The 21,967-nt window shown below is 36.0% G+C and overlaps 1 protein-coding gene across 2 annotated transcripts in view; it reads right to left on the bottom strand.

The window, feature by feature from the left end:
* LOC127092445 (ATP-dependent DNA helicase homolog RECG, chloroplastic) overlaps positions 1 to 15,915 on the bottom strand; it is a 34,713-nt gene extending 18,798 nt beyond the window's left edge. The window contains exons 1-8 of one of the 2 annotated variants that reach the window (XM_051031317.1): positions 15,766 to 15,915; positions 15,515 to 15,597; positions 15,288 to 15,417; positions 14,145 to 14,687; positions 13,928 to 14,040; positions 12,511 to 12,739; positions 10,836 to 10,999; positions 10,466 to 10,547 (exon numbers count right to left, since the gene is read on the bottom strand). In XM_051031317.1, the coding sequence (XP_050887274.1) occupies positions 10,466 to 10,547; positions 10,836 to 10,999; positions 12,511 to 12,739; positions 13,928 to 14,040; positions 14,145 to 14,687; positions 15,288 to 15,417; positions 15,515 to 15,597; positions 15,766 to 15,768 (1,347 nt within the window). In that variant the 5' untranslated portion in view covers positions 15,769 to 15,915. Of the gene's footprint in view, positions 1 to 10,465; positions 10,548 to 10,835; positions 11,000 to 12,510; positions 12,740 to 13,927; positions 14,041 to 14,144; positions 14,688 to 15,287; positions 15,418 to 15,514; positions 15,607 to 15,765 lie in introns of both variants that reach the window. The other variant, XM_051031316.1, reaches the window with a different exon arrangement.
* Between the last annotated feature and the right edge of the window lie 6,052 nt (positions 15,916 to 21,967).

Raw genomic sequence — 21,967 nt, forward strand, 5'->3', positions numbered from 1 at the left:
AATTTACCTTTCACATTTACCACCTAGAGGTCATACCTCTTGTGCACGCCCTCAAAACCTCTCAATACACTCCCAACATGTCCATTTAGATCCCCTCCTTAAAAAATATTTTCTCCTTTTGGTATATCCTGAAATAAGCTTTTTAAATCCTTCCAAAGTTTTTCTTAAAGGAATTTTGTTAACCCAACCTAAAATGTGTAACCACTAATAACATTAAAGGTATCTTATTACACTATAAAATAAATTTAATGACTATGATTCAATCTCCTATCCTTTTTACATCCACAATATCCTTTTTCAACTCCTTGTCAACAAGAACTCCTACCTCATTTTTGTACCTAACTTTACCAATGTACCAAAGCTTGAATCCTAAGGTGTCCAATTCTTTTTCCTTTTCACTCACCCACTTAGTTTCTTATAGACACATAAAATCATCTTTCTCCTAAACCATAGTGTCTACTATTTCCATAAATTTCCCGGTAAAAGTGTTTATATTCCATCATCTAAAGTGAATCATACTCTTATGAACTAACTTCTTCAGTCACACCTGTTCATAAAAATATGGACACTCTTACTTATTTTTCAATGTATTCAAGCGGCGATACAATAGCCCTTACTTATTTGACATTGCACTCGAGCTATATAGCGCGTTGCTTCCAGACAACGATCTAATATTCACATTATTATATATTTGATCTGTCATAGAAATTTGACAAAAATTTGTATAAGTTGTCGACTGCCTACACAACCTTCTCCTTTCGTTCGGGCTTTTCATAACAAAAATAAACTTGTTGGACTTTCCGCCTTAATTGTGGTCCCCCCTAGTCGCCTTAATTGCGGCACTTTGGCTTGCCTCATTGCAGCCCCTAACACCTTCATTGTGTTGGCTTTGAAGGGGTGAATTTAGTCCCACATTGCTTAGAGATATGGTATGTGTTATGTTTATAAGTGGAGGCAATCCTCACCGTACAAGCCGGTTTTGTATGGATGAGTTAGGCTCAACCCAAATTCTAAGATGGTATCAGAGCCTATCCTAGATCCATTGTTGGGCTTCCCGCATCGTCGACGCTTCGGACTCATTGAGGCCCAAGCGTGAGGGGGTGGTTGGACTTTCCGCCTTAATTGTTGTCCCCCCTAGTCGCCTTAATTGCGGCACTTTGGCTTGCCTCATTGCAGCCCCTAACACCTTCATTGTGTTGGCTTTGAAGGGGTGAATTTAGTCCCACATTGCTTAGAGATATGGTATGTGTTATGTTTATAAGTGGAGGCAATCCTTGTTAGAATAAAGGAAAGAAAGAAAAGAAGAGAGATGAAAGAATTATGTTTATATTCCTTGAATATTGATAGTACAATAGGTAAATATATATATAAGGCACGTGTAACAAACCGCTAAGTTAGTTTGTTACTCTACAGAATAGAACCTATATCAAGTATATCTCTCATAAAGAAAATGTCCAACTCCATGTGCTTTGTTCTGTTATGAAGAACAAGATTATGAGCCAATGTCACTGTACTGAGATTATCACACCGAATTTTTGGGGTCTGAAACTGGCAGTGAAGTTCAGTGAGGAGGGACTGAATCCACAGCGTTTCTGCAGCCAGTTGAGTCATGCTCTTGTATTCTGCTTCTGCATTGGATCTTGCTACCAGTTGTTGCTTCTTTGACCACCAAGATATAATGTTAGGACCTAGAAACACACAAGCCCCTTAGGTGGACCTCCTGTCATCAGGGTTTGTTGCCCAGTCAGCATCACAGAAGCCTAGAAGGGACAGGGGTTGATGCCTAGGAGCAGATTGAAGGAGTAATCCATAGTGAAGTGTGCCACTTAAATACCCGAGGATTCTTTACCTAGAAACACACAAGCCCCTTAGGTGGACCTCCTGTCATCAGGGTTTGTTGCCCAGTCAGCATCACAGAAGCCTAGAAGGGACAGGGGTTGATGCCTAGGAGCAGATTGAAGGAGTAATCCATAGTGAAGTGTGCCACTTAAATAACCGAGGATTCTTTTCACTGCTTTCCAATACTCCTCCAAAGGATTGGACAAAAACTGACACATTTTATTGACAGAAAAAGATAACTCAGGCCTAGTCAAGGTAGCATATTGAAAGGCACCAACAATAGATCGAAACTGAGTTGGATCTGAAACTCTGTCAGAACCAATTTTTGACAGTTTGCTGCTAGAGACCATGGGAGTATGCATTCCATTAGCTGTAGACATATTCACTTTTGCAAGCAAGTCACTCACATATTTTGTTTGAGAGAGAAGGAAAGAGCCAATTTGTTTGAGAGAGAGGTAAAGAGCCATTGGATAAGTGAGTAACCTCAATCCCTAGGAAATAGTCCAGCTGACATAGATCCTTGAGTGCAAACTTTGTGTTGAGATTCTTGATAAGGTTAGCAATGAACAATTGAGAACTCCCAGTGATGATGATATCGTCCACATAAATCAGGATCATAATAGTTAAGTTGCTGGTATGGAGAAAGAATAAGCTAGGGTCACACTTGCTAACTTGAAAACCATGCTGCAGTAAGGAACTTTTGAGCCTATCAAACCAGGCCTTGGGGGCCTATTTTAGCCGATATAAAGCTTTGTTAAGCCTACAAACAAGGGACCTGTCAGTAGCTTCAAACCCAGGGGGTTGAATCATGTAAACCTCTTCCTCAAGAAGCCCATTGAGGAAGGCATTGTTCACATCGATTTGCTGAATTGACCACCTATTTGTGACTGCAAGTGTTAGAACAGTTCTGACAGTAACAGGCTTAACAACAGGAGAAAATGTCTCAGTGAAATCACTACCAACTTACTGATGAAACCCTTTGGCAACAAGTCTTGCCTTGTACTCCCTTCGGTCTTATTTATAAGCAAAAGTCTTCTAAATTTTTTGACCTTAAATATAAGCAAATGTGAACAAATCTAGGTGCATTTAATGCATTTATTCCAAAAATATCCCTGCATTAATTACTTAATATTGTTAGTAGAAGACAATTTAATTGAGGGTATACTAGTAATTGCATTGTCTCTCTCACATGAAATCAAGAAACTTAAATGCACTTAACTATATTTCTTAATAAACGTGAAACTTGTCTCTTTTGCTTATAAACCAGACCGGAGTAGTACCTGTTTATAGAGCCATCATGATTCTCCTTTACCCGAAAAACCCATTTGCAGCCAATGGGCTTTTTAGTAGCAGATGGAGACACCAAAGTCCATTTCTGGTTCTTCAAAATAACCTGATATTCCTCTTGCATTGCCTGAAACCAGTAAGGAGTAGCCAAGGCCTGCTTAACAGATGTAGGTTCCATATGAGTTACGAGAAGTGTGGGATGAAGCCTAGGTTGAATAATCCCACTCTTGGCTCTAGTTTGCATTGGATGAACATTAAGAGGAATGAGAATAGGAGGAATTGAACCAGAACTGGAAGTTGGAACAAAATTGGAATTAGGATTGTTATTTGTGACAGAATCTGGTAGGGAAGATGGGGAAATAGTGTTGGCTTCAGCTAAGTCAGAAAAGGCAGAATTAGGTGAAGGAGAGTTGAACTGAGAGATAGACAAAGGACTTGGTATATTTGAGTTGGGAGTAGCTGCGGCTAAAGAATGGGCAGGGGTGGAAGGAGACTGCCTGTCAGTGGGAGAAACAGCAGAACTAACATGTTATAGAGGAGGAACATGATGAATAGGAAGAGATGATGAAGAAGCAGCAGATGAAAACCAAGACATGGCAGAGGGAGAAGAAGTAGAGGTAAAGGTGGGAAAAAGGTCCAGATAAGGATACCTGGACTCATGAAAAAGCACATCCTTATATATATATATATATATATATATATATATATATATATATATATATATATATATGTATATGTATATATACATATACATATACATATGTATATGTACATATACATATACATATGTATATGTACATATACATATACATATGTATATGTACATATACATATACATATGTATATGTACATATACATATATATATATATATATATATACATATATATATATATATATATATATATATATATATATATATATATATATGTGTCCATCAGCTGCAAGGCACTTGTAACCTTTGTGAATAGTTGAGTAACCTAAGAAGACACACTCTTGGGATCTAAAAGCAAGGTTATGAGAATTATAGGGATAAAGGAAAGGGAAGCATGCACAACCGAACACGCGGAGACAAGAATAATCAGGAGGTTTGTGCAGTAAAATAGAGTAAGAGGACTGGTTTTTGAGGGAGGAACTGGGCAGCCTATTGATAAGATAGGTTGCACTAACAAAAGCATGATCCCAATACTTAAGAGGCAACTTGGAATGAGCAAGTAAGGCCAAACCTGTTTCAACTATGTGTCGATGCTTTCGTTCAACTACACCGTTTTGATGATGGGTATAGGGACAAGTAAACCGATGGAGAATTCCTAATTCAGTAAGGTACTTGATGAAAGGTTTGAATTCACCACCTCCATCACTTTGAACCCCTTTAATTCTGCAATTAAATTGGAGTTCAACCATGGTATTGAAGTGAATGAATTGAGTTAGAGTGTCGGATTTTAACCTTAGAGGGAAAACCCAGACAAATCTGGAAAATGCATCAACACAGGTGAGAAAATAAGTGTAACCACCTGAAGAATGAACTGGTGTCGGGCCCCACAAGTCACACACAACAAGTTCAAAGGGATGATGGTAGACAGTGGTAGATAGAGAAGTTGGGAGTCTATGAGACTTGCCCAAGCAACCAGCAGAACATAAGTTAGTAGGAGGTTTATGAGGGATGGGAATGTTGCATAGTTTGAGAACTTATGTAAGGGCATGGTGATGAGAGTGTCCAAGTCTTGTGTGCCATAAAGCATATTTGCTATTAGATATGGAATTTGGACACGGCATATTTTGATATGAATTAGGCACTTTAATGGTAAAAACATGTGCAGTAGGATGAGATTGACAACTAGAATCATGAACATTTTTATTAATATGTGAAACAGAATTACAAAGGGAGATACAGTTGCAAGTAGCAACTGAGTTACAAGTTGAACTGAGATTATTACAAACACTATGACTATGAAACTTGGACATGGATGAGGCAGGATTGGCAAATCTGTAAAGACCATCAGCTCCAACAGTGCCACAAAGAAGGACTTCAGAAGAATCCTGCGATTTTACAAGACATGTCTGAGGATGAAACTCAAAGAATACATGATTATCTTGTGCGAATTTACTGACACTTATGAGGTTTTTAGTGATGTGAGAGACAAGAAGACAATTGTGTAGAGTTAGAGATGAATTAGGATGATTGGATAAAGGAAAATTCATGGAACCTACAGAGTTAATGGACAAACCTTGGTCGTTTCCCATAAACACTTGTTCAGCTCCAGACAGTGAAGAAGAATCAGACAAGTTTGAAGCCTCAGACGTGACATGGTGAGACACACCTGAATCAGGATACCACCACTGGTTGTTGAAACCTGGATCTGGACCTGTGAGAAACGCTTGTGGTTGAAGATGCTTGGATGGCGTTGGCCTTTGAGCAGCTGAGTATCCAAATGAGGGAGGATAGGACGGGTGTGGAGCCACCATGTAGGGATTGAAGGGAGCTCGTGGTGAGGGAAAAGAAAGTGCACCTGAGTAAAAGTATATGTGATAGCATACAAAAGCATCATGTTCAGACTTATGGCAAATCTGACATGAAACCTTCCCAAAGCGGCCACCACCACGACCAAAACGGCCACCATCCCGACCAGATAGACCACCGCGTGAACCATAGCCATGATTTTCAACATTTGCAATCACATGACTTGTTCTAACAGGAAAATTAGGGTTCGAATCAGCATCTGAGATCTCAGTCGAGAGCGGTGCAGATGACGACGGAGCTTGTGTGAGATTCACGGACACAGGTTCAGTGAGTACAGCTTTGCGATTCTTCTCAAGTCACGATTCATGTGCAAGAAGACTCGATTCGAGTTCATCCAACGAACACAAATCCTCTTTATTGTTCATCGCAACAACAATTGGATCATATTCCTCCTGGAGAGCATCGAGAACAACTTCAATTAGGTTACGAAGAGGAATCGGATCTCCAATCAAAACCAAAGATTCATTGATTTCGCGAACACGGACAATAAAATCAGCAATCGTGCGCGATCATTTCGTCAAACTTCGTAACTCAGATCGGAGTTGTCGCGCCTTGGTGGTGAGCAAGGTGTTGAAGTAACGGTGAACTTTAGACCACACTTGCCATGAATACGTGCAATCGACGAGTTTCGGAAGAAGAGAACCGGAGATCGTAGAGAGAAGTCAGGTGCAGATGAGCGCATCCTGTTGCTCTCAGTCGAGAAACACTGGATTCTCACCACCGACAACGGGATCGGCACCGGGAAGAAGGCGCGGAGGAACAAGAGGCACCGTAACAAAGCGCTGAAGTTTGTGGTCGCGAGTTACGCCGTCTATGTGTTGTTTCCGTTGTTTGAAATTCTTATCATCCAGTTTAACTGAGATTAGATGTGAGTTTGACGTGAGATGAGGGAAACACGCCCTTAGAATTGAACGGAGACGCCATGGAAGCGCTAGGTCGAGAAAAGAGCTCTAGATACCATGTTAGAATAAAGGAAAGAAAGAAAAGAAGAGAGATGAAAGAATCTTGTTTGTATTCCTTGAATATTGATAATATAATAGGTAACTATATATAAGGCACGTGTAACAAACTAATTGACAGCTAAGCTAGTTTGTTACTGTACAGAATAGAACCTATATCAAGTATATTTTATATACACCAAATATTACACTTGACTCTGTTTTGTATGTGCCTAAACTGGATTGTAACTTGCTGTCTATTAGCAAGATTACAAGAGATTTGAAATGTGTTACTAAATTCTTCCCTAACTTGTGTGAATTTCAGACTTTGGAGTCGGGGAAGACGATTGGCAATGCTGAAGAGTGTGCTGGACTCTACCTCCTTCAAGTGGAAAAATCAGAAGAAAAACTCAAGAATAATTGTCATGTTGCAGCTGCAGTTTCAAGTGATAATAATCCTGTAATGATGTGGCACTATAGATTAGGCCACCCAAATTTCATATACTTGGAAAAAATGTTTCCCTCTTTATTCAATAAAAACAAGGAACATTTTCAATGTGAAATTTGCCAATTGTCTAAACATACTCGAAACCATTACTCACCCCAATCTTATAAACCCTCAAAACCTTTTTCATTAATTCATAGTGATGTATGGGGACCATCACGAGTCCACAACATTACAGGCTCGAGATGGTTTGTCACCTTTATTGATGATCACACACGTGTTACCTGGGTGTTTCTAATGAAGGAAAAATCAGAAGTAGGGAGAATATTTGAAATTTATCATAAGATGGTACAAACACAATTCCAAAGCAATATTCAGATACTCAGAACTGACAATGGCCGTGAGTATTACAACCTTGCTCTAAATTCCTATCTTCAAAAGGTTGGAATTGTTCACCAAAGCTCGTGTGTGGACACTCCCCAACAAAATGGAGTTGCGGAAAGGAAGAATAGACACCTTTTGGAAGTGACCAGATCAATCATGTTAGCCACAAATGTCCCACAACACTTTTGGGGAGAAGCTGTCCTTTCAGCAACTCACCTTATAAATCGAACACCCTCACGTATCCTTAACTTTAAGACCCCACTCTCCACACTTCAAAACCTATTTCCAACCAGCAAAATCTTTTCCTCTATTCCATTAAAAATATTTGGATGCTCAACTTTTGTCCATAACCTCAACCCTCACCGAAGCAAATTAGACCCAAAATCCATCAAATGCATTTTTCTTGGTTACTCTCCTCACCAAAAGGGATATAGGTGTTACTCTCCCCATACCAAAAAATTTTACCACACTATGGATGTAACCTTCTTTGAAAATCAACCCTATTACACCAAAACTGGTATTCAGGGGGAGCATATAGAAAATTCAGAATACCGACTTTTGCCTCTTGAACTAACCGAACATGACAAAATCTTACCAAACCAAACCGGCAACACTCAATCAGCCGAACCTATGCCTAAACCAGCTGAAAAATTACCAGACCAGACCTCAAACATTCAGCCGAGTGAAAGGACAACAGAAGTTGTGACGGAAACAGAACCAATTATAGTTTCAACCACATCTCAACAGGATTGTGATCCAAAAACAGGCAAGTGGAAGGGTTTTTGTTATAAAAGGAAGGAGGTAGAGTCAAGCAAAGCTCCAATGCAAGGCCATGAGTCAAACCAAACTCTAGAAAATGAAGTTCCCACAGGTAATATTCTTCCTAACTCTGAACATCTTGATACAATAGATATTGATATTCCTATTGCTATGAGAAAAGGGGTTAGAACTTGCACTAAACACCCTATTGAAAAATATATCTCCTATGGAAAACTATCACAAAGTTACAGGGCCTTTGTAGCAGCTGTTGACAACATAGAAATTCCAAATAATATTCAAGAAGCATTGCAGAAACCTGAATGGGCAGCAGCTGTAACAGAAGAAGTTCAAGCACTTGTAAGAAATGGCACATGGGAGATCACTGCTATACCAGAAGGGAAGAAAGCAGTAGGATGCAAGTGGATATTTTCAATTAAACACAATGCTGATGGGAGTATAAACAGGTACAAAGCTCGGTTGGTTGCAAAGGGGTTCACACAATCATATGGGGTGGATTATGAGGAGACTTTTGCTCCTGTTGCGAAGCTCAATTCTGTCCGGGTTCTACTATCTCTGGCAGCAAATCTAGATTGGCCCCTACACCAACTAGACATAAAGAATGCATTTCTAAATGGAGAGTTAGAAGAAGAGGTATATATGCAAATTCCTCCGGGGCTTGAATCACCTGAAACTGCCAACATGGTGTGTCGACTTCGCAAATCTCTATATGGCCTCAAACAATCACCAAGGGCATGGTTTGATAGACTAACAAAAGTTGTCAAGCAAGATGGTTTTGTTCAATGTCAAACAGACCATACCATGTTTGTCAAGCACTCTTTGGATGGGAAGATAGCTTTGTTTATTGTCTATGTTGATGATATCGTTATTACGGGAGACGATGATGAACAGGTCAACCAGTTAAAGAAACTTCTAGCAAACGAATTTGAAGTCAAAGACTTGGGACAACTCAAGTATTTTCTAGGGATGGAAATTGCACGAACAAAGAATGGTATTTCAGTTTCTCAAAGGAAGTACACTCTGGATTTACTTCAAGAAACGGGTATGCTTGGATGCAAAGCTGCCAATACTCCCATAGAACAAGTAAAAAGAAGTGAAGATGAGAATGTACCAGCTAATAAAGATAGATATCAAAGTCTAGTCGGAAAACTAATCTATCTAACTCACACCAGACCAGACATTGGTTTTGCTGTAAGCATGGCTAGTCGTTATATGTCAAATCCAACTGAAACTGACATGAGAAATGTGAACAGAATTCTCCAGTACCTGAAAGGTACGCCAGGCCGAGGACTTTATTTTCAAAAGAACTCAAACAGAGGCATTGAAGTCTACACCGATTCTGATTGGGCAGGATGTTTATCTGACAGGAAATCAACTACAGGCTACTGCACATTTGTATGGGGTAATATGGTAACTTGGAGAAGCAAGAAACAATCTGTTGTGGCTAGGAGTAGCGCAGAAGCAGAATTCAGAGCTATGTCACAAGGTATTTGTGAAGGAATTTGGCTTAAGCGAATGCTAGATGAGATCAAAATTCCTACCAATCACCCCATGAAGATATTATGTGATAACAAGGCTGCTATTAGCATTGCTAAGAACCCGGTACAGCATGATAGAACAAAGCAGGTGGAGATAGACCGACACTTCATCAAGGAGAAAATTGATCATGAAATTATAAGTGTTAATCATATTCCATCATGCCAGCAAACTGCAGACATTCTAACAAAAGCCCTTCCAAGGAACATATACGAGAATATCAGATCCAATCTGGGTATGATAGACATCTACCACCCAGATTGAGGGGGAGTATGGAATAATCAATACAGAATCAAATGATTCTGTTTGTACAGCTCATTAAGGATTAGGATTAATGTAATTAATTAGCTATTATTTCCTGTTCTTTTCTGTAATTAGAATTAGCATTCATGGGAAATTAATTCCCCTGATTCAAATCCTGCCTTATGCAGTCTATAAATACAGCATTTGTAATTCTCATAAAACATAAGGAAATATACAATATATTTCTACATACATCTTTAATAATCCTCACCGTACAAACCGGTTTAATAGAAATGAGTTAGGCCCAACCCAAATTCTGAGAAAACTCAAACAAAAACAATGGCTAAATAGTAAACTCACACAATAATTAAAGTTTATACAGCCGTATATCACACACAATAGTTAAAGTTTATACAACCAATTATGTGACAATGGTCAGGTTTCATACGGCAAGTAGGCTTCACCGATAGAATAAATAGTTCAAAAGAGATACTCACATCATGAAGACTTAAGAGTCCAAATTCCTCTGTAATATCCCTAGGAATTGGATCAACGTTGTTTGGCAAGGTATGTAATGCTCTAGAAGAAATAAAATAATATATTTAATAAATTGTTACATGATTTGAAAGAAATTTATTGAACATTATTACTTGATGATAATAGCACATACATGATTTACATTATATTTTGTAAATGTGCATAACATCAAGATATTATATGATTTGTATATAATTTGAGAACAACTAACCAATCAAATAGTTGATTTGATTGAGTAGCTACTCGTGATCTGTTCCTAAACTATAAATTTTTTCTCAAGATTAGTTTTACAAATAAGATTTTGACTCACGAGAATTTGGAAGCACAAACCTTGCAATAATGTCCCGAAGAAATGTTGCGTTTAAGCCCCCTTTTGAAGGGTAGATACAATATGGCCTCTCTTTAGCACAGAGTGACAAATCTTTCCCATCTTCAAGCACATCAATGTTATATTCTCTCATCTCATAGTGATCTATAGCACGCATAGTCCTAACCTACTTCAAAAAGCAAAAATCATGTACAGTTACAAAATTCTTAGATTAAAAAAGAATATTCAGGCATAACATGAGGCGCGGATGGTTTATCTTAGTATAATCATGAATCAAGTATGAAAGAAGCAAAACAAACTAAATAATACAAATAAAATAAAAGTTTCAAACATCGAACAAATAGAATACCTTCAAATTATTTTACAAGGAGAGAATGGCTAATAGATTAACATAATTTATGTTATTAGGCAGGGATAATTGTGCTTCCTTAATTATAGGGACCTTATCTTATTTGAACCTTATTCTGAGGGATTTTATCTTATCGTGAAAAGATACCAATTATTAACTTTGTATTTAAGGATAAATTCCCTTAAAATGTGATTAGCTATATATATATAGTCCCACATTGCGATATAGCCTAAATAGAGCTTATAAAGCAGAAAACCTGACTTTGTGGGGTTGAATTCGGGGTAAAATCTAAGATGGTGTTAGACCTGATCCTAGATTTGTTGTTGAGCCACCTGTATTGTTCACGAACCAGTCCCAATAAACCTCGCTGTGAAGAGTGTATTGGAGAAAAACTCAAAGCTTTGTATCGCCTGGAGATGTGGCCTTAATAGAGCTTGGGCAATCATCATCTTACGAATTGGTTTTATGAGACTGATTAAAGTCCAAAATCAAAGATCTTACTAGCATTGAAGATTTAAATGTCCTTGATCGCTACAAACCAAAGCTGAAGGCATTGAATGAAATTACTCTAAGTTTAGGTCCTTATACAGTTATACTACTACTAGCACTACTTCACTATTAGAAACAAAGACTTCTTGACAGGATTTCATTTGTAGGTCATTTTATTACCATTATAAGCACATGCAAATGTTTTTAGCAAGAACTGTAGCATGCCCTGACCTGGAACAACATCCCCTCCCCAAAGTCTTCTATTAATTAAGCACAATAAGTAAACCAATCAATTATGTCAACATTCTTTGCAGTCTCACTCACAACTACTAAAGCCTGTTTGAACATACAATAGTGGTGTGAAATTTGCTTTAGATATTTTGCACTAGAGAGAAGTTGGGATACCTCAACATTCTTCTCTCTTTAACGTTGGAATCAAAACACCCCCCTTACAATTGGGTTATCAGATTGATTACTTGGTGATGCCATGTTCAATTCAACAGCCAATATAGCTAAGAATACTGAACTAATTGGACCACTATGCAAAAGTCTAGCTCATTCATTCTCTAGTGGTTCAATTAGTTCGAAGGGTACCTAAATAATAAAAATATCAAGGCTCCGCACGCAAGTTTCTTATTTGGCTCAAACTCGGTTTCACATTACGAATGGAGCACAGCTTCTTAGTTCACATAGTTCATTTATGTTGCAGGCCTGTCATTGCCTTCAACACTCGTATTTAGGCTAGTATCTATGAACTTGAGTTAAAATCAATTCATCCACATGAAAACTTGCAGTACAACATAAAAATGGGTTGGGGAAGGGAAGTAACATAAACTCACCTTGCCACTCACACATGCTATGTCTCCCAAATGATACTTGGTTGCAATACTATTAAGGAAAGGTTTAAAAGTAAAGCGTGTGCCACGGAAAAATCTCTTCAAATGCAAATAAATTGTCTTCTTTTCCTCAACTTTGTTGGCCACATGCTCATTAGCTGATTCCCTGTCTATAATTTGACAACCAATAATCACCTCAAGAAATGAAAATGAACAACTAGCTTTGACTCCCCTGCAACAAAAATACTAAAATAAGGTATGATAAATTACCTAGTTTTAAAAGATTTCAGCAAAATGTAATTCTACACATTGTGACATCTACATCAAAGCCCAATAATGCCATGAACCAACTATCCCAAAAGTTTAAGCTATTAGGGAATGTCACATGAATGGCTTTACTATATCTCTAACACACACTCACATAAAAACCATGGGGCTTGAAGCATAGACAATTTACTACCTCATTTTTACCTTATGCTGAAATTAAATCATTATAAAGACTGGAGTGGCAAGGATCAAATACTTAACCACTTGTTCAAGGAGGCTTCAATACTGTATATGAACCAACAGTCCAATCCAAAATGCTTATGTTGTTAGGTACAACATAGAAATGGTTATATTGCATCTTCTTAGAATTTAGGTTGTACCTAACTCAACCCTTGCAAAAATTAGCTTATAAGGGGAGAATTGCTCTCACTTATAAACTCTTTTTCAAACCTTATTTCATTTCACCAAACGTGAGACTTTTAACACAAACCGACCACCCTCCCTTTTCATGCCCAGGAATGAACATTTTAAGCGTGACTCGATAGCGGGTAGCCCAATGAATCTCAGATAAGCTCTTGTATTATCTTACAATTTGGGTTGGTTCTAACTCAACCTTTACAAAACTAACTTATAAGGTAAAAATCGTCCCCAATTATCAACTCTTTTACAAGCCTTATCTTATCTCATCCAATGTGAAACTCTTAACACATCTCTCTATTTCTAAAAAAAGGCAATGAAAGCAATGGTATTTTAGAGGTATGAAGAAGCATAAGCCACTTATGTAGAACATGCATTGAGGGAGATGTGAATGAATGGTTCCTAACCTTCTGCAATGACAATATACAAAAAACATGGATAATGACGAATATATGTTGGGTAGGGACATCCTTATCTTTCAAAGTGAGAACATTAAGTACCTAAGTTTGCCTCATTATAGGCTTCGTAAGATTACCATTACTTGTGATCCTTTATAAACCATATAATGCAGCAGTAATATCAGTTTTGTAACATAGCAAAGGTTGGAAATGGCAAATTCAGTGCCTAGAAGTATATTATCAGCAGCCTCATTCAAGTGAAAAAGTAAATGTAAAAGAGTGCATATACCAAGATAAAAGGATAGAAACATGTAAACAAATAATACACAGGATAGCACCTTGAAGATAAGACTTCTCCAACAAAAATCATATACTGTCCGTCATCAATTTTAGAATGTGCATTCTGTAGATTGGTGTATGATCGCGGAAAATGGTGAAGCAATTTCCGTAACTACACGTAAAGAATCGGATTAATGTGGAATCCAAACCATCTTTTTAAATCTGAAAATCCAAAGAAGTACATATTTTCCAAAAGGCCACAGTTTTGGTACCCACCGTGTGAAACCCACAGTTATCTAGTTGCTCGTACTGCTTCTTAGTTAATCCAGGAATGTAATTGACAGATTTGTCAAGAAATAACTCATTAAGTGTAAGGTTTGATTGTGATTGCAGCCCCACTTTCTTTTGAGAATCCTCCCTAGCTACTTGATCCAATTTTTCTTCATATATTGAAGACACTGATTGAGGTGTTAAAGGACAAGGAAGAGAATCATCTTTTTTTAATGTGAAGTTTGTTAGACTAGAAAGATCGACAGGTAGAGAAGGCCGAGCTTCAGAGAGAGTATTTTGCACCTCCCTTAATTCTGAAGAATCATAAAAAGGCTGTTCAAAATCTTTCGTTGCCGAATTGATTGTTGCTTCAGAATATGATGCAGTCTCATCATACAAATCCAATTTAGGAGCACTACCCAAAGAAATTGATGAAAATTGCTTACATATCGAGGAGATCTCTCCCTCTTCCAGATTCATTTTAGATTTTATTTCACCGCTTCTATTTCCAATTAGGTCAGGGATGTTATAATCCATAAGAGGAAATGCCTGTAAGTAAAATAAGCGTCAATCAATATTACCTTAATATGGGCAATTATAAGCATTAATAAAGAAATATCAAAACAAATTTCTCCATACTTCACAAACTCAATTGAGAAGCACAATGAATCTGCTATAAGCTGCATTGGAGCCAATCTTACTACAAATACTTAACGTTCATCCTTGAATCACAACTCCTACACTATTACCGGATCAGAAGTCAAGCACAATATCAGTCTCTACACAGATTAGGAGGCAATCCTGGTCTAAACTAGAACACTAACTCATAAACCAGGTAAACCAGAACAATCCACGGTCAACTTAAATCCTACATTAACATATAGGTCAATGTTACTTTTCTTCATGCATTCATACAAGAAATTTGAGTACGGAACAACAAAACAAAATCCTTTCCCATTGGCTAGGGTCAACTATATGGCTCGACAACAACTAACTACGTCATAATGTACTATTGTAAATTGTGAACAATGATAAATCATCCATGTAAGTATTAACAATAGAAAAGCGTAGTCTAAGAATAAGCTAAGCAAGTGTTCAAAGTTTGGCCCTTACATCAGTTTTCTATCATACACAAAAGCATTCGTTTACCTTCTTTTTACGCAACTTCATCGCGCTCTTTCCACCATGTTGATCTATTTCCATAAACTTCTTATCCGTAACCTTATGCTTCATCCGGTAACACATTTTCGAAAATTTAAAAGGGAGAAAATTACAACACCTGAAATAAAACATATTTTCCATTTCAACTTTCACTATCATCACTTAAATAATACATAATAAGATTAAGCATGAAAAAAGAAGAATATGCATTATACCTCATTTCTCTGTTGAAAATGTTCGAATAACCACTCTTCCCTTGAAATACTATAACACTTCTCAGTTGTTTGCAACTCACACACTGAAAAGACTGAAGATTCACTTCAGGAAATATGAACAACATTGAAATGGAGAGGGAAAGTATGTAAATACACCATCTAGCTCAAATTGAGCAACACAGTATAATCAATCATTGCATGAAAATAATCTAATCTAGGTTAGTTAATAATGAAGTTGGTTAAGAAGTTACCATTGTAATGTTGCTGTAGGCGTTGAAAGTGATGCGGCGGTGAGGTGAGTGTCGGGCGTGGTGGTGGTAGGGATGATCGGAGAGTGAGAGAATCAGAGACGGAGAGAGCGGTTGTTAGTCGGAGAATAGTTTGGTTTTGTGTGGTGTTCTTATTGTTTTGTTTTTAATCCTCTAAAATTTATTTTTTATAAAGAATTTAATTGTAATACATAAAATTATAATTTTTATTTAAATCATGATGAATTGATAGTTTAAAATTTTTTATATTTATGATGTATATTAATTAATCTCAAAAAATAATTTAAATTTTATTAAAAAAATGCGATGATATAAAATATTTTTACATATTGATAATAAATTATGATCATATATTTAATTTTAAAATAAATACTAAAATATTATAATTCGGTATAAATTTATCATATAAAAAAATATTAAGATGATTTTATCTAATGATCTCTCTTTTTTATTAGAGTCATGTCACTCTATTTTAAAAATCACTTACTCGAAGATTTTAACACATTACCGATATCGATTTGCTCTTTTCTGATTTAATTAATTACATTAATTTGCTCTTTTCTAATATAATTAATTACATTAATAAGATGAAATAGGTAACTCGCAACGTAATAATGTAATTCAAAATTTACGATTATCATTTTTCGGATTTATATTATTGAGATGTGACAATATGATTTAAAACTTACTATTATCATTTTCTTTCCTTTCTTCAAAGCACTTCATAATGTGATTCAGATCTTACCATTATCATTTTTCTTTCTTTTCTTCAACAAGCACTCCGTTTCCACTTCTTTTATGGTTCCCATTTCAACTTCTTATCACTCCTAATTTCTACTTCTTTTGTCATGTACCGCTCTTCCCTACTAGACATCAAGAGGTACTGAAAATTTCTTATCTATACTCCTATTCACCATTATATGGCTTGCATTTAGTTAGAACATGTTCATGAAAAAAAATTGTCCAATACTCTTCATGGATATGTTTGCAATATAGGATGTCCATGAATAGACTTTGTCAATCAACTTGCAATAGTATTCAATCCTATGAGAGGCTAAATATGAGATTATGTGAGGATACAATATTAAGTGAATCTTCACGTGAATTTTTAAATTTGTGATTAAAACTCTCGTATAGATTTTTTTTTAAAAGGATTTTTTTTCTGTGCGTTATTATAAAAGGAAGAAAGATGATGACTTTTATAACAAGGAAAAATATTGAATAACGATTTTAGTTTATACTGATTTTTTCTTTTGCATTGGTGTTTCATTTAGTTATATTTAATGATTTTTATTTATTAAAAATTTATTTCTTATCATTTTAAAGAGAAAAAATTTGTCAATCCCCTCTTTCGATTTACGTTGAAGCTTCAACAGCTCTCCTGCATAATTCATATTTTTCTGTAGGTAAAATTTTGATCATCATATATGAACAATTGTTCTAAGTATGAATTTTCTCAAGTTATAATTTCTTGAATTCCAATATATCATGTATCTAGTTATATATGACATCAATGTGTTTTGACGTCAAGTGAAAACTCAAGTTTTTGCTTAAGTGGATTTACTCTTACTATCACCATGCACGTGTACTTTTATTGTTCTTACCCTAATTTATGTAAGAATCACTTCATTCATAAAATTTATTTGCAAGCTTATGTTATTGTAATGAATTATGCCTCTTTGTTAGACAAAGCAACACAGTTTGTAGCTTTGACTACCACAATACAACCCCTTTTGAAAATGTAATTATTAATCTAGAAGTTTATTTTCTAGAATTAATGTCTCTAGTCATATTATCAAATGTGTATAGTTTAGGTCTTCTAATTCCAAAGCATAAAATCATTTTGAAGGTTCCTCTAAGATATCTTAGGTTTCACTTCACAACATTCCAATGTTATTTTCCTGGTTAATCCACAAAACTGCTAATAATACTAGCTACTCATATTATATTTGTTTGTGTGCATACCATTACATACATTAAGCTTTCAAAAGTTAAGGCACATGGAACCTTTTGCATCTCCTCCTTTTCAAATTTACGTGTAGGACTCTGTTTAGAACTAAGAATAAAGTGATTGGCAAAAGGAGTGGCATGTGGCCTTGTTTTCTCCATGTGAAACCACTTTAATATTTTCTCGGTATATTTTTCTTGTGATAATCACACATTTCCTTCCTTTCGATCTTGAAGGATGGATATGCCATTAATATGTTGTGCGAGTCCCAAGTATTTCATAGCAAAATATTTTTCATTTCACTCTTCAACTTTTTGATCTTCTCATATTTTAACTTAAGATCAACATATCATCAGCATACAAAAGTAGTATGATGAACTCACCATCAATAAATATTTTCATACACACATAGTAATCATAAGTAGTCCTTCGGTATCCATGTTCAATCATGAAGGAATCAGATTTATTGTACCATTAACATGATGCTTTCTTAAGTCCATACAAACTCTTTTTCAACTAACAAACTAAATCTTCATTGCCTTTAACTTTAAACTCGTATGGTTGCTCCATGTAAATTTATTCGTCTAAACCACGATGTAGAAATATAATCTTCACATCTATCTGCTCAACATCTAGACTCAAACTTCTAACTAAACCAAGTACTGCCCAAACAAATGACATCTTTACCACTAGTGGAAAAAAACTATTCAAAGGCAATACCTTTGTTCTGAATGATGAATATAGACTCCATCCTTGCATTGGTTGATTTGAATTCCAAGAAAAAACCTCAGTTCTCCCATCATAATCATTTCAAACTCAGGTTGCATTGACTTAGAAAACTCTTTGTAAAAAGTAGCATTAGTTGAACCAAAAATAATATCATCAACATACACTTGGACAATTAAGATATCATTTTCAAATTCTTTTTGAATAGTGTACTGTCAACTTTCCCTTTTTGAAATCTATTTTCTAATAGAAAATTACTCAGTCTCTCATACCAAGCTCTAGGAGGTTATATGAGGCCATAGAGTGATTTCTTAAGTTTGAACACTTGATCTAGGTGGATTGAATCCTCAGATCCAGGTGATTGTGTGACATATACTTCTTCAAAAATCACACATTTTAAAAATGCACTCTTAACATCCATTTGATATAAAATAATATTATGATTAATAACATAAGAGAGAAGTAATTTGATTTCCTCCACCATTGCAACACGTCCAAAGGTTTCAAAGAAATATATACATTCTTGTTGACTATAGCCTTAAGCTACAAGTCTAACTTTATTTCTTACCACTTCTCTTTGCTCATTAAGCTTGTTTCTGAATACCCATTTTGTTATAATGATGTTCTTCTAGTGAGGTTTGGATACCAGATCCCAAATATCATTCCTTTAAAATTGATTCAGTTTTTCTTGCATTGCCACAATCCAGCCACTATTAGTTTTGGAAGGAAGTAAATGATGTGGGGCTCATGTGCGTTATTGATTTGATCGAAGAAGTAAGAGATGTCGCCCACATTCAAGATCACAACTAAGCAAAGAGCGAGTAGAATATACAACTCAAAGGTAATTCCAAGAGAAATGCATAAGGGCGACTTAGTGCTAAGACAAATGGTTTTTCCTGCATAGCATGGAAATTTGAAACACAACTGGGAAGTACCATGTCGCATATTCCAAAAACTGCCATACGAAGTCTACAAGTTGCAAGAATTGGATGGGTGAATCATCTTTATGACTTGAAATTTCATCCGCCTAAAATATTATTACAGTTAAGTTATTTATGAATTTTCAAATGGGTCATAACACCTACCTATGTACAAATTTTTAAATATTTATGATCAAGGATAATATTTTAGCTTTTGTTGTTATGTACATGGGACTTAAATACGTTGAACTTTCACATAAAGATCCTTGTCGCCTCTTAACGCAACACAAGTACGCTAAACTTCCACAAGAATATCATTGTCACCTCCCAATGCGATACAAATACATTATACTTCTACATGAAGATTCTTTCTGCCTCCCATGGTAATATGAATACGAGGGAGTTCCACAGAAATATCATTATCTCCCTCAAGGGTAATACAAATGGGTTACCTCATCTAAATGCCCCGCCTGAGGGACTTAGAATCCCATCAGACGAATTTTAACCTAAGATCTCTCCTGAGGAACTTAGAATCTCCTCAAATGAGTTTTAATCTAAGGTCTCATATGAGGGACTTAGAATCTCCTCATACGAGGTTTAATCTAGGGTCTTGCTTGAGAGACTTAGAATCTTCTAATATGAGTTCCAACCTAAGGTCTCGCCTGAGGGACTTTGAATCGCCTCAAACGACTTTTAACCTAAGGTCTCGCTATAAGGACTTGACCAAAGCATGATATGAGATACTTAACTTTAAATTCTTGCCTGAGGGTCTTGAACAAAGTCTTACTTGAAAGTCTCAAATGCCTCGCTTAAGGGACTTATTGCCCGCATAAAAAAGGTTCATAATCTCGTATGTGGGACTTAGAATCTCCCTTTTTTACGAGTTTTAACCTAATGTCTCGCCTAAAGGACTTAATTGGAGTTTTTCTTGAGAGACCTAACTTAATAGTCTTGCTTGAGGGTCTCGACCGAAGTCTTGCCCGGGAGGCTTGAAGTCTCATCAGACAGGCTCAACATATAGTCTCGCCTAAAGGACTTAGATACCTATCAAACATGTTCGTCTAACTGCCTCGTCCGAGGGACTTAGAGTCTCTTCAAACAAGATCTAGCCTAAGGTCCCACCTAAGGGACTAAACTAAAGTTTGGTCTGAGAAACTTAACTTAAAGTCTTACATGAGAGTCTCAATCAAAGTCTTGCCTGAGAGACTTGAAGTTTCACCGAACAGGCTCAACATATAATCTTTCCTGAAAGACTTAAAGTCCTATCAAACAGGTTCATCTAACTGTCTCGCCTGAGGGATTTAGAGTCTTCTTAAATAAGGTTTAGCCAAGGTCTCGCCTAAGAGACTCGACCAAATTATGGCCCGAGAGACTTATCTTAAAATTCTTTCATGAGGGTCTCGGACGAAGTTTTGACATAGAGGAATCAAAGTCTCGTAGGGGGGGGGGGGGGGGCTTAGTATCTTAAGAGTTACTCTTATACTTTTACATTTTAACTGATCACGCATCCACAAGAACAAACGAGTTTTCACACTTTCTCTCTTTCACAACCATAAACATTCAAAATATCTTGCTTGATTCATCATTAATTTAACACTTCATGTGAGACTTGATTCATCTTTAATTTAACACTTCATGTGAGACTTGATTCTTTTAATTGACGAGACTTGATATAACTTCTTTGATATATGTCATCATCAGGGGTGGTTGGACCATAGATCATCATGGACTTCAACAAACGTTCGTTTGACATTAGGGGTTGTCATTATCAAAATTACCAAAATTATTTGACAATTGTAGACACTTATACCTACAAACACATACAAACACATAGATTCATAAAATTATTGCTTAGAAACTAATTCAGATTTACTTAAGTTAGCTTTCGAGCCATCTTGTAAAGTCACAAAATAGAGTAGGAATTGATACATTTAACTCACAAAATGTCATTTATGGTCTTTCATTTTTTAAGGAAAAGTAATGCGCAAACAAATTAATCACCATAACTCTCACTCTCCCTTATTTCCGTTTCTATTACCTATTTTTTAAGACACAAATATTTCTTCATCTAGGTAGCTAGGTGGTTATCTTAAAGAGACCAAAAAAGTTTTAGAAAGTCAAATTTTGAAACTAACATTAATTATTACTAATATTTGTTTGCCTAAATAAGGTTTCTTTAACAAAACATGCTATTTATATTTATGTAAAAGTTTTCAAAATAAAATAAAATAAAATATTTCTATTTTTTTAATAATTAATATCACACTTTAATTGATTCCATAATCTTACTTGTTATTTAATAATACATTTCAAATACACAAAGGCAAATAAATAAACAATTTAAATCCAAGTACTTTGCTGCAATGTCGTCAAGAATCTTATTCTAAAGTAAGTATTAAGTTTCAAATTTTCAACATTATAAAAACAGCATATAACATAGGGTTGAAATTTCTCAAACATAATGTCTTTTCAAAGATTCTATTAAGAGGCCTTTTAGACACACAATCAATCTTTCTCCTAAAAATTGCTCCTTTTACTTAGACACAAAGTCATCAACAAAATTGCTCCTTTCTACTTAGGCACCAACTCA

This window comes from Lathyrus oleraceus, chromosome 6, assembly GCF_024323335.1.
Source record: "Lathyrus oleraceus cultivar Zhongwan6 chromosome 6, CAAS_Psat_ZW6_1.0, whole genome shotgun sequence".
Taxonomy (NCBI): Eukaryota; Viridiplantae; Streptophyta; class Magnoliopsida; order Fabales; family Fabaceae; genus Lathyrus; species Lathyrus oleraceus.